Raw genomic sequence first — 13,200 nt, 5'->3', positions numbered from 1 at the left:
TCTTTACTTAATCCACACAACAATGCACTCTATGCTGGAGACTGAGGCTTGGGAAACTGTAGGGACCTGCCCATCGTACACAGAAAAGGACAGCCAAGATTCAAACTAGTATTTGACTCTTATTTGGCCCTCGCTTACTCCATCGAGACTCACGTGCCTCAAAAGCACCTTAAATCCAACTTGGAATAATCTTCAGATCATCTTCAGGAACATTGGTGGGGACGGGGTGGGAGTATTTTATATTCATACCCCAAGGTGGATATACATCAATAAGGAACTGCTGAATCTGGAATAGGATATACTTTTATGGTTCTGGTATTATAATGGCCAAACAATAAGGACAAAGACAGTGAAGAATAGGGTCTATCGGCCTTACCATTTATTCTGTGAATGGCTCTTAGAAGAAGGACACTTTCCAGGGGCAACACTCTAATGGGCACCTATCACACAACGGGCTGGAGTTCTGTTCCCTCCTCGTTCCTTAGTGAGTTCTCCTCCCCCTGTGCCCTCGTGTCTTTTAACTTGTTGATCCTTTTTACAAAACTCTGAAAAATAAAAGAATGAGTTAGACCAGTGTTAGCTATCTGCACCAACCGCAACTATTTATTTGACCATATCATTTAGGGGAATTTAATCCTTAAGGTTTTCCCTGTTGAATTCAAGTTTTTTAGGGGGTAGATTCCCAAGTGGATTTGTAATCAGAAAAGTATAAATCTGAGAAAGAAGCCTCGGTTAGCTTCCTACCATCATCGGGAAGAATTTCTTTAGGCTAGATACAAATAAAGTGCTATTGTATTTTTAGGTTTTCTCTGGAGGAGGTGGGAGAATCTATTTGATTGTAAAACCATAGATGTGCTTGTTAAACCTCACTGCCTGGCTGAGCCACGGAGTGCTCTGAATGCTGTTTAAAAGCAGAGGGGCTAGGGGCGCCTGGCTGGCTCAGTCGGTGGAGCATGAGACTCTTGATCTCAGGGTTGTGGGTTCGAGCCCATGTTGGGTACAGAGTGTACTTAAAAATAAAATCTTAACGGGGCAGCTGGGTGGCTCCGTCGGTTAAGCGTCCAACTTCAGCCCAGGTCATGATCTCACGGTTTGTGAGTTCGAGCCCCATGTCGGGGTCTGTGCTGACAGCTCAGAGCCTGGAGCCTGCTTCAGATTCTGTGTCTCCCTCTCTCTCTGCCTTTCCCCTACTTCCACTCTCTCTCCCCAAAAATAAACACCAAATAGTTTAAAAATAAATAAAATCTTAAAAATATCAAATGGGCTTTAACACCTAGGTTTTATGACAACAGAATAAAAGTACTAAAACTCACTTGACCCAGACAACCAAGAGACTTCATTCAGTTGTTAAAATATCCCTGTCTACTCCTGATAAGACAAATAGGCAACGACTGTGTTGGAAACAGCTGCGTGCTATTTCCAGATAGAAGCTGTAAGGGACTTGACAGGGTGTGGCTTTTCCTGCACCGGTGGGGCCTCAGTTAATAAAAGGCCTGAGAACCTCAGATCTGTCAATACTGGCACAGATGGTGATGTGTGTGCCCCCTAAAACACAAAGGGTCTGTTATGACGCTTGAGGAGGCAAAAATGCTTTAGAGAAAGATCAACCGTTAAACCTCCAGACCACCCAAAAAGCCGGACCCAGCCAACAGCACCAAAGGGACTTGGACTGCTCTGTCCAGAACACCTGCCCAAGGTCATTTGGTCCGTATTAATTGTTCAGCTTCACTTCTCTCCAGGGAGAGTCTCCAATAAGGGAAGTGGGTTCAGCTCAGAAAACAGAACCCAAATCTCACTCTAGACCTTCAGGCCAGTGGCAGAAGCACACAGAGCCCTCTGGAAGAACGAACGAGGCTAGGTACAAGCCTCCTTTACGTGTGAGTCTTCAACACTTTTTGAGATTTTGAGGATAGAGACTGCAGCAGGAAGTGAGACGTCTGCTTACCAAAAACTCTTGGTCCATAAAGTAGGGCTTTTCTGACGATCCATCATTTGTTTCCAGATCAACAGCAAAACACAGGAAGAGTGCATCCAGCACAGTTTCAAACACAGATAAGAAACTGTGGGCTACAAAGTAGGCAAAAAAAGCAACCAGCAGCAGAGGGACTGCCCACACCTGGAGGGCACGGTTGTAGTTAAATGCCATCAGTCCTCCAAAAACAGTGAGACACATCACCAACACCTGGCAAAACAAGACTTCGCTGAGAACCTTTATAAATTGGCCAGAGTATTTGAGAAATGCTTTCTGTCATTTACAAGTAGTAGTTTCATATACATGCGTGTGTGGGTGCCCTGTTGTAAAGAAGGCTTGTCAGAAAATGTGGTCCAATGAAATTAAGAAAAAAAGGAGCTATGATACCACAAGACGACCCAGTTAATTCAGAGTAAGGATAAGAGAGTAGATGTATTTACATTTTTTATCTGTGCCTAGCTTTTGTATTTATATAGATGTCATGAAAGCTGAAAATTTTTAGTTTTTTCACGTGCCACTCCCATAAGCATCTTCATTTAATACTTTTGTTGTTGTTGTTGATTGATTTTGAGAGCGTGCGTGCGTGTGTGTGCACACAGGCTGGTCAGAGGCAGAGAGACAGAGGGAGAGAGAATCCTGATGCAGGGCTCAGTCTCACGAACTGTGAGATCATGACCTGAACCAAAATCAAGAGTTGGACGCTCAACCAACTAAGCCACCCGGGCGTGCCTTCATTTAATACTTTTTAATAAGTGCCATTTTTAAATAACAGTGCAACAATCCACTGGGTGGGTATACTGTAATTTAATATGTGATTGTTTTTACCCTAGGGATTACTGGAAGGGCTTTCCAGTGCTGGTGTGGGGAGATAATAGGATTAATCCAGGCTTTTGCCATATGTAATTATATTTCCAGCAACATGATTACGGACCATGATGTTCCTTTTTATATTTTTAAAAAAAATTTTTATACCTAATTCTTAAACAAATAAAATGGGGTATGGAGTCCATCTGGAATCCCCGTTGCCCTCGGATACCCACAAAGACGGACATGAATGTCCGAATGGGACTTCGTTCAAAAACAAAAAATCACTGGTTGTTACATGCTCACTAGAAGCTTATTAGCAATTACATGTTCCTTATGGGAAATATAGGAAAATGAATTATTACCTAAAATAAAAGATAATTCTGTTATAAAGATGAAACCTCATTCTAAAATTTTTGGAAGCAGTTATTAGAGAACATCTTACCAAACTAACATAGGCAATATTATCCATTTAAAAACAACTGCAACTTAGATGATTTAGGCTGTCTTGAAAGGCATAATCAGTTTGAGCTACCGTTGCATGAAAAATCTCTGGGGGCCCATCTGAGTCTTAAAATATATGTGCAACTAACACACACACCTGTGAAATCCGTGCATGTTATAACTTGTTACTTAATACACCAGAGACATTTACCAAACACCACGGAGGCACAAAATGCTAAATGAGCCAGGAGTCCTCACATTTGGCTGTGGCTGGGTCACAACTGGAGACCAAGATCTTGTTCACTTTGGGGCACCACTGAAGGCCTCAGCATTCACGTCCTTGAGAAGGAATGGTTGGAAGGAGCCAGGATGTCTAGCTTGGAACAGCACAGACGTGGCAGGAAGGTCAGGAGGTCTGGGGTCAGGGATTCGAAGGGCAGGCAATCAAGTGGAAGTGGGATCAGGCAAACAGGTGTGCAGAATTAGGCCCCATGGGTGACAATCACAAGCAAAGGGACACACCATGTGGTCCAGTGTAAAGAACCTTCAGCTTGAAGCATGGTCAGTTAGAGGCTATCATACCAGTTGCATCCATATTTTAGTTAACCTAGAAAGGACACGTGTTATCTTTGGTCCAGCCTGAGGTCTGGAGTTGTTAAAGACCCCAAGTTCAGGCCTTGTCCTTTACACGTGAGATAGAGCTCTAAGATGCTCGTTCACTGCACTGCACATAAGACTACACACAATTCCTTGAAAAATGCTATTCAGATGACAGTGGAAATGTACCTCTGGCTCCACTTGGGACGTTAACAACCTGCCTTTGTATTTATGGACTTAATGCCTTTAAATAATCCAGACATTTCATTAGGTTTCAGTACTATTTCCATATGTTTTATGACAGAAGCCCCCCAAAATATATCCATTTAATGAGGCTAGTAGCATTTTCATTTTAGCTATGAAAAAGTGGGAGCCAGAATGGTCTAGAGAACTGAGCATTGCCGAGAGAGAAGGGTTAGGATGCAAATCCTGACTCTACCCATTGTGCGATCCTGGACAAGTTATTAAGCCTTAGTTTTCCCATCTGCAAAATAAGTTACCTCACAGGACTAAGGATTAAATGAGAGAATAAGGCACAGCATCCACTATAGAGCAAGCACTCAAGAAACGTTCGTTCTCTTTCAAGTCTAGCTCTGTGGCTTAACGTCTGGATCACAAGTTTCTCTATTTATTATTTTAGTGAGGACATCTCACCTTTCCTAGAAAAATTATGAAGTCTCCAAAGCAGTTAACAGATGTGAAATGACTTGAATTCTTGGATAAGAGTTTGAGCGCATCTTTTGCTGATGTACAAAAATCTGTCCCATTAATGGCAGTTGCAGCGTACGCATTCTGAAACAAAAGACAATGGTGAAAAAGATGATGCTTCTTATATTGTTTTAGAGACAATATCATGACAATACAGAATAGTTGCAAAATAGAGAAAAATGGTTGCTATAAACCCACCATCTCTACCCATAATAAATCATTTCAGTTTCAAAGTCACCTTCTGGTCTCTGGTTATATTCACATATATTTTCACATAGTTGCAGTAAATGGAAAAATAAGTATTTCTGGTCAATACGGTGTGGATGGGACATCGTTCTACAAGCCTGGAAATGATAGGTAAAGCAGAAACTTTTTTAATGAACGGCAGAGTTTGAGGGCAGAGAAGGAAGTTTAGGTGCTAGAAACAAAGCAGACCCTAGCAATTAATGAGACATGAACCCACAGGCTCAACGGGCAGGAAATCAGTAAAGGCTTTAGAGGTTGGGGCTGGAAACTTAATCCCTTAGGGGTAAAAGACAATATTCAGGCCCTTGTTAGGGAACTGAACTCTCAGCATAAATTCAGACTCAACCAACTATCCCGGGAAAGTGGTACAGAAATACACTATCTGCCTGGGGCCATTGAAATTACTAGAGTCTAGGCAGGGGCCAAGCAAAACCACATCCTCGTAGGCCAGGGAATGATGGAGTCCCACAGACAACCACCCTTGAAGACAGTGAAGTAATGCTCATAGGAAAATTTCAGATGGCCCAGGCCCAAGGAAAAGAACACCACAACAAACAAGAGAATCAGTACCCTGAAAAAAAATCTGAAATATTCAAGAAAGTGCATTTAAGATGCTAAAACAATGGGGTTGGGGGGCACCTGGCTGGCTCAGTTGGTAGAGCATGAGAGCATGCAATTCTTGATCTCGAAGTTGTAAATTTGGGCCCCACGTTTGGTGTAGAGATTACTTTAAAAACAAAATATTTTTTTCCTTTTTTTATGTTTATTTTCTGACAGAGAGAGAGAGAGAGAAAGACACAGAGTGTGAGCAGGGGAGGGGCGGAGTGAGAGGGAGACACAGAATCAGAAACAGGCTCCATGCTCTGAACTGTTAGCACAGAGCCCGATGCGGGGCTCAAACCCACGAACCGTGAGATCATGACTTGAGCCGCAGTCAGATGCTTAACTGACTGAGCCACCCAGAGGGCTACTTTAAAAATAAAATCGGGGCGCCTGGGTGGCGCAGTCGGTTAAGCGTCCGACTTCAGCCAGGTCACGATCTCGCGGTCCGTGAGTTCGAGCCCCGCGTCGGGCTCTGGGCTGATGGCTTGGAGCCTGGAGCCTGTTTCCGATTCTGTGTCTCCCTCTCTCTCTGCCCCTCCCCCGTTCATGCTCTGTCTCTCTCTGTCCCAAAAATAAATAAACGTTGAAAAAAAAAAAAAAAGAAAGCATTAAAAAAATAAATAAATAAAAATAAAATCTTTTTTTTTTTAATTTTTTTTTTAACGTTTATTTATTTTTGAGACAGAGAGAGATAGAGCATGAGCAGGGGAGGGTCAGAGAGAGGGAGACACAGAATCTGAAACAGGCTGCAGGCTCTGAGCGGTCAGCACAGAGCCCGACGCGGGGCTCGAACTCACGGGCCGTGAGATCATGACCTGAGCCGAAGTTGGATGCCCAACCGACCAAGCCACCCAGGCGCCCCAAAAATAAAATCTTAAAAAAAAAATAAATAAAGGTGCTAAGACAATGGAAAGAATAGTGACCATAAGGAAGGAAGAGCTTGGTATGAAAAGTGAAGAGACAGAGTCAAAAGCAAATCAAATAGAAATCCTAGGAATGAAAAAATATATAATTTTCGTGGCACAGTATCACTTTACGTATCTTCTTCATTTATATCATGAGCATTTTCTTGTTGCTCCATGGCTTTTATAATTTTAATTTTTAATAAATACACATTCTGTCAGGTGTGTGTGTGTGTGTGTGTGTGTGTGTAGACAGGGCATATATAGACTATTTTAAATATTTTGCTATTATAAAAACTATGCAATGGACATCTTAATTTCTGGATTTTGGATCATTTTTTTTAATGTTTATGTATTTTTGAGAAAGAGACAGAGAGAGAGAGAGAGAGAGACAGCGTGAGCAGGGGAGGGGCAGAGGGAGAGGGAGACACAGACCTGAAGCAGGCTCCAGGCTCTGAGCTCTCAGCATAGAGCCCAACACAGGGCTCGAACTCACAAACTGTGAGATCATGACCCGAGCTCAACCAACTGAATGGGATGCTTAACCAACTGAACCACCCAGGCGCCCAATGGATTTTGGATAATTTCTTAAGGATAAATTTCAAAAACGAGATAACTGAATCAAAAAGGACAAGTGTATGTGTTTGTGGTGTTTATGTTCACAAGGGAAGATTTCCTGGATCTTTTTCCAAAATACCTTCTTCTTATGACCATATGAAAATTTCAAAACCATCTATTTCTTATATTTCCCTTGAAACCTTTAAAAATGCTATTTGCACTGCAGTTTACAACTCAGAATTTGTAACTTCTCTGGAAAAATATACCGTAATACTACCTGTTGGGGTTTTGTCATTTCTTTCAGCTTAGGAAAAAGATGCAAGTTTTTTTTTTTTTTTTTTTTTATCTCTTGATATACAAATTAATCTTTTCCTACACCCATTCAAAAACACTGTAGGGAAACCAGTTTGGAGTCTATTGCAATAACCCATCTCCCAGTGATACGGCTCTTAATCAGAGTAAGTGATAGAGGACACGGAGAATAAAGGGGTAGAATTTACCAAACTCCCTCTTGACCAAGGCCAACTAGAGATCAAAGTCTGGTTTTCAAAGACAAAAGGCTGGGTACCCACCTCCCCCCAAAGGGTACCCTGCTTGCCTCAGAGGGGATATTTTCAGTCAGATGTCAGATGACTTCCCTGTAGAAATGCCTTAATGGTGTTCCACAAAGAACTTTTGGTTTCTGACTTGGATGGAACATAAAATTTGCTTTTAAAATCCCAAACTGGTTGTTGCAGAAAGCTGCCCCAGGGGCACCTGGGTGGCTCAGTTGGTTGTGTCTGACTCCTGATTTCGGCTCAGGTCATGATCTCATGGTTTATGGCATCAAGCCCCATGCCAGGCTCTGTGCTGACAGTGTGGAGCCTGCTTGGGATTCTCTCTCCTCCTTTCTTTCTGTCCCTTCCCCCACTTATGCCCCTGCTTGTGCCCTTGCACACATGCATGCACAGGCATGCCCTCTCTCTCTCAAAATAAGTAAATATTAAAAAAAAAAACAAAACTAAAGCCGGCCCCAGTTTGGGGACTTAAGTCTTGAGTAGGGAGGTGGAAACTCATTTGCTCTTTGCTTAGCATCTTCAGTCATCTAAGATTCTATGAGCCCTGATGACCAACTCATTATCCTGAAAATACTTTTGTATGGTAGGTGGATAAAGAATAACATAATTCTTCTTTTAGAGACCAGAAACCAAGATCAAGGGCATTTCTCCAGATCCCCTGGTAAATGTTTTTTTTTTTTTTTTTTTTTAATTCTAACTTTCCGGACATTACACAATCAGTTTTCATTAGGACAAAGTGCTATTTAAAAGCATGGTGGTTAAGGTAAGCCAGGCAGTCTCTGGGTTCAAATCCCAGTTCTGCCACCCACCGGCTGTCAGTCTTGGGCAAGTGATTTAACCTCTCTCCGACTTCCATTTCCTCATCTATAAGTGAGTTATAGCACCTACTGCAAGGGGGCGTCGGGAGGATTAAAGAACATATTCCCTATAAAGCAGTCAGCAAAGCGCCTAGCGCGCACAGAAAGCTCGTAGTAAAGGGGAGCTATTATCATCCAGACCTCGCCAAGGATGACCTCATTTACAACTGGGAAACACAGGCCTCTCTTTCAGCCCTGAGGAGGTGTGGAAAGGGCCCAGGGTTTCTTTATCCCTGGGCTTTGATCCCTCACACTCTCAGAGATCCAGAAAGGGCAGGCCTGGCTTCCCAGACCACATTCCAGGGCCCAGCCAGGTCTTTCTTTGCCGTGAGGCTCTGTCCCCAGCTCACCACCCCACCACTTCCGGCCTCTAAACTGGGGTTCTCCGTGTACTTCCCAATTTACACTGGGGACTACAGTTTTCACGAGGCCTTCCTTTCCCTTCGGATCAACATCCCATGGTCAGTTCAGCACTACTGGTCATAAGAAGTAAAAATAGATTCTGCTTCTTGGCTAAAATGATTCAAGGTTAAAATGGTAATTTCTCGCACATGTGTTGACTCTGCAGATTTTTGGGGGCCTATAACCATTGATCTTTTCTTTCATGTTTCATGCCCACTGAAAGAGAGCATTAAAACCACTCTGACGGGGAAATTAGATATGCCTTCCTGCAGTTGCTACACCACTAGTATTTTACCACAAGGTTCAACCCTGAGTGCAACAGAGAGACCTAGAATTAATGTCTGAATGAATAGCTGGAGGAGGGAAGCATCACTCGAGACACAGGATATGGACTGAAAATTCCTGCAGTTTCAGCATTAATTTATATTTACTCTCAGTAGATGCTGCTTCCTTGTCAGGCAGCTGGAAGATGGACTGCCCTAAATGTTCGAGGTGGTGAGTCCTCGCTCAGAGCATTTGTATTTGCCTGGGCTGATGGAACTTGGGGTGAACGAGCTAAGCCAATTTGCAGACCCTAACAATGTGTGGAAAGGACTGGATATAATAAGGACTGGGTTAACATGTTTTGTTGGTTGTGAGTGTTAATCAGGAGATCCTGAAGGCTAATCTTTATTGTAATTTTTTTTTTTAGCGTTTATTTCTTTTCGAGACAGAGCATGAATGGGTGAGGGGCAGAGAGAGAGGGAGACACAGAATCGGAAGCAGGCTCCAGGCTCTGAGCCATCAGCCCAGAGCCTGACGCGGGGCTCGAACTCACGGACCGTGAGATCGTGACCTGAGCTGAAGTCGGACGCTTAACCGACTGAGCCACCCAGGCACCCCAGAAGGCTAATCTTTAAGCAAGACAAGAGGTAGTGGTTTCAGGCTCCTAATTTGTTACCAGACAACATTAAGTGTGCACGTTTCTTTAGTGCCACCAAACAAGTGGATACTTCTGCGTCTTGAAATCAAACGGAAAAGAAAGATTTCCAACTCGACGATGGGAGCGCCTCAATATTACATCTCCATTTCTCACTCCCTTGCCTGGGATTAGAGACCCCTCTAGATGTGGTGTGATTAGCTTTCCAGCTTTCAAGGACTGTCACAAGCAGGTGGGGAGGGTGTGGGGAAGGACACAGACAAGGAAGGTCCTGCATGGCAGTGAGGACTGGCGAACAATGAATTCTAACTCAGGAACGAATGTGAAAGTAACATGGAGGAGAAGCACAGGCTGGGGGTGGCGGGGAGGAAGGAGCAGGCGGGAGGGGAGCAGTGAGGAAGAGCTCACAGAAGTGGCGCATAGCTGGTGAAGTTGACTGTTCCCTGCAGAAAACTGGGATAGGCAGGGGCTGAGGCAGCAGCAGGAGGCGGTGAATGAGACCGAAGTGCCCAGAAGAGATTGTGCTGGGAAATGGGTCTGGAGGAGTCCTGAGCTGGACCTCAGTGAGGCTGAAATGCCATCCTGTGGAGCAAGGGGAGAGACAGAAAGTTTCAGGAGTCCTGTCATTTTCAGCCTGTGCTTCTGGAAGCTCTCCCAGGGCAGCTCTCCCCTCATCACTGTCTCCTATTTAGCTACCAAGCCCCGTACCTCCTCTCACCTAAGACTTTGGGGAGCCCTAAGCACCTCCACAGTGTCTACTGGGCTCTGCTTAAATTATGCATAAATACGGTGCAATCATCCATCCACTAAGCACGCTGGTGCCATTAGCAGTCACAAGCCAGGGGCCAGGCCCAGTGAAAAGGAGCCCTTCTCTGGGGAGGAAACAAGATCATTAGGAATCGTAATACTTGTAGGATTCTTCCCAAGGTTCTCGGCTCCCCTGCACCCCACATCAAGACGCACCTTAGCAATATATCCCAAATGGTTTGCCATAGTCCTGATGGCAGTTTCCTAATTCGTTTCTGCGGTCTTTTTCTTTCTTTCTTTCTTTTGCTGTCAGCAGGCAAAGTTTCACACAAGTGAAACTTCTGTGTGCAAATTAATAATAATAATAAATAGTAATAATGGCAAGTATTCATGGAGTAACACAATGTGCCAACCCCTGTTCTTATTCTATATTCCCCTGAATGCATTACCTCATTTACTCGTCTGAAAACCCCAGCTGGATGATAAGGTTGTTGAGGAAACTACAGCACAGAGAGGTGAGGTAGCACGCCCCTGGGGCTTGCACATGCAACCCATGTTGCATCACTCCCACGTAGTAGATCTCTGACTCATTCAGGAAAACATTTACTGTGAGCTGTTCTTTGTGCTTTTCCTTCCAGAAGTCTCCAAATAACAAAGTGGTGCTCTCATGAGATGTATCGTGAAGACGGAGTAAGGATGGGGCAGGAAGGCTCAGTGGAAAGAGGCTGGGTTCCAATCACATTGCCTCCAAAGACTGGCCGCGTGGCCGCCACCAAGTAATGTCACTTCTCAGTTGCCCTGTTCCACAGCTTGTAAAAGGCGTCTGCCTGCTCTTAAGTTCTGTGTTAAAAATGCTTTATGTTTGCCCTCTACTTTGTAGTGGACGAGTCACCCTCCTGTTATCATGTTATGTAATCTCATCGGTTTATGACCATTCACTGAAGTCATCACCACGGGTACTATTATCCCCCTTTTACAGAAAATGCTAATCACTGAAGAAAAATGAAAGAGACTGAAGTATACTTTTAGGTGACAGAAAAGCTGGGTTACCTCCGTAATTGACTCTGAGAGTTGTCCAAGAACGTTAATCGCACCTTTGGCAGAAGGAACATTTTTGCTCCTTAAGTCAAAACTGAAGCCAGCACAGTTCAGCCCTGTGTCCTTCCTCAGCTAAGGGCAGCCGTTTGTCCCCCCACTAAACTGAAGTGGTTCCTTCTTTTACTGGAGAAGATGTGAACCTGAGGTTCTACTGACTCTTCAAAAAGGTAAACAGAGTTTCCCTCCGCATAGGCAGGAAGGCATGTGGCAAACAACATGCCATGAATAGCCAGATTTACTTCTGGCATGCCTTCCTCATAAAGTTCTGATATTTATCAACTCAAAATTCAACAAGAACTCCTAAAACAAACTTGAGAGACTGGATGGTGAATAAATAACCCTGGTATTCACACTTCGCTCAAAACTAAAAGAAATACAGCGAAACCTGAGCCCAGATACATCCCCATACATCCAAGCATCCTTCCTTGGGATTACAGTAAAACTTGCAGGAAGCATCCCAAGCCTGTTTCATCTTGAGCTCTGTTTTTGGCAGGAACGCATGCCCAGTGAGGTGTACACACAAATAGCCTCTGGGCCTTCCAGGGCCTTGCAGCCACCCTTCAGAGCCATTCAGGAGTTCAGTAGTCACTAGCTGCAAAAGCTCAATGAGATGGTGAGCAGGGGAAATCTGCCAGTCTCCTCCAGGGTGGGGGCCAGGTGGGAGGTGGATGGAAAAAGGACCGTACCTATGCTGAGAGCTGTGCTGCCTGCAGAGCCATGGCAGTGCTGTCTGGTTTGTTCTCTTTAAATTTATTTGCTCTTTGCTCATTTTTAGAATAATGGCTTTATTATTCTATGCCCGTTATTAAAAAATTAAGCAACAGAGAGACAAAGCAAGGAGGGGCGCCTGGGTGGCTCAGTCGGTTAAGCGTCCGACTTCAGTTCAGGTCATGATCGCATGGTTCGTGGGTTCGAGCCCCATGTCAGACTCTGTGCTGACAGCTCAGAGCCTGGAGCCTGCTTCGGATTCTGTGTCTCCCTCTCTCTCTGCCCCTTCCCTGCTCACACTCTGTGTGTCTCTCTCTCAAAAATAAATATTAGAAAAAATTTTTTTTAAAAGAAAGCAAGGCAATCACTCTGGTCCCACTCCTCAGAAATAACCATTGCTAACATCATGTGGACCGTACCCCAACATTTCTCTGCAAGTATACCAGACAAAAGGAAGGAAGAGTGGATGGGCAAACATATGTTATAAAATGGAACACTCTATGTGTTATTTTATTTCTATTTGTTTATATATTTTTAAAGATTTTAATTTTTTTTAATGTTTATTTGAGAGAGCGAGAAAGACAGAGAGACAGCAAGAGAGCGAGAGAGAGCAAATGAGCAGCGGAGGGGCAGACAAAGAAGGAGACAAAGAATCCAAAGCAAGCTCCAGGCTCTGTTCTGTCAACACAGAACCTGATGCAGGGTTTGAACCCATAAACTGTGAGATCATGACCTGAGCTGAAATCAGATGCTTAACTGACTGAGCCACCCAGGCACCCCTAAAGATTTTATTTTTAAGTAATCTCCATGCTCAACATGGGGTTCAAACTCACAACCCTGAGATCAAGAGTCACATGCTCCACTGACTGAGCCAATCAGGCACCCTTCCCTATGTTATTTTAAATAAAAATACTAATGTTAATTTCACTTCACCAGAAGAAAATGAAACTAAACTGGAAGTAAAGGAATATCTGAATTTTAGGCAAATGTATCTTCATAAATTATCCTTAGGTTTCTAAAAGAATCTTTCTAAACTCAGCATTAAAAATGTTAAAAGAAAAAAAAATGTTAAAAGATC

At 43.7% G+C, this 13,200-nt stretch overlaps 1 protein-coding gene across 11 annotated transcripts in view; it reads right to left on the bottom strand.

The window, feature by feature from the left end:
* SLC44A3 (solute carrier family 44 member 3) overlaps positions 1–13,200 on the bottom strand; it is a 334,651-nt gene that overhangs the window by 10,647 nt on the left and 310,804 nt on the right. For 8 of the 11 annotated variants that reach the window (XM_086717625.1, XM_086717624.1, XM_086717623.1 and 5 more), the window contains 3 exons: positions 4,472–4,609; positions 1,946–2,182; positions 358–545 (listed from right to left, as the gene is read on the bottom strand). In XM_086717625.1, coding sequence (XP_086573751.1) covers positions 444–545; positions 1,946–2,182; positions 4,472–4,609 — 477 coding nt within the window. In that variant the 3' untranslated portion in view covers positions 358–443. Of the gene's footprint in view, positions 1–357; positions 546–1,945; positions 2,183–4,471; positions 4,610–9,776; positions 10,152–13,200 lie in introns of those variants that run through there. The other 3 variants (XR_015254888.1, XR_015254889.1, XM_086717630.1) reach the window with 2 other exon arrangements.

Source organism: Puma concolor, chromosome C1, assembly GCF_028749965.1.
Source record: "Puma concolor isolate L17-30 chromosome C1, mPumCon1.1.hap2, whole genome shotgun sequence".
Classification (NCBI taxonomy): Eukaryota; Metazoa; Chordata; class Mammalia; order Carnivora; family Felidae; genus Puma; species Puma concolor.
Note: the sequence above shows the minus strand (reverse complement) of the source record. Positions and strands in the feature narration are given on the sequence as shown.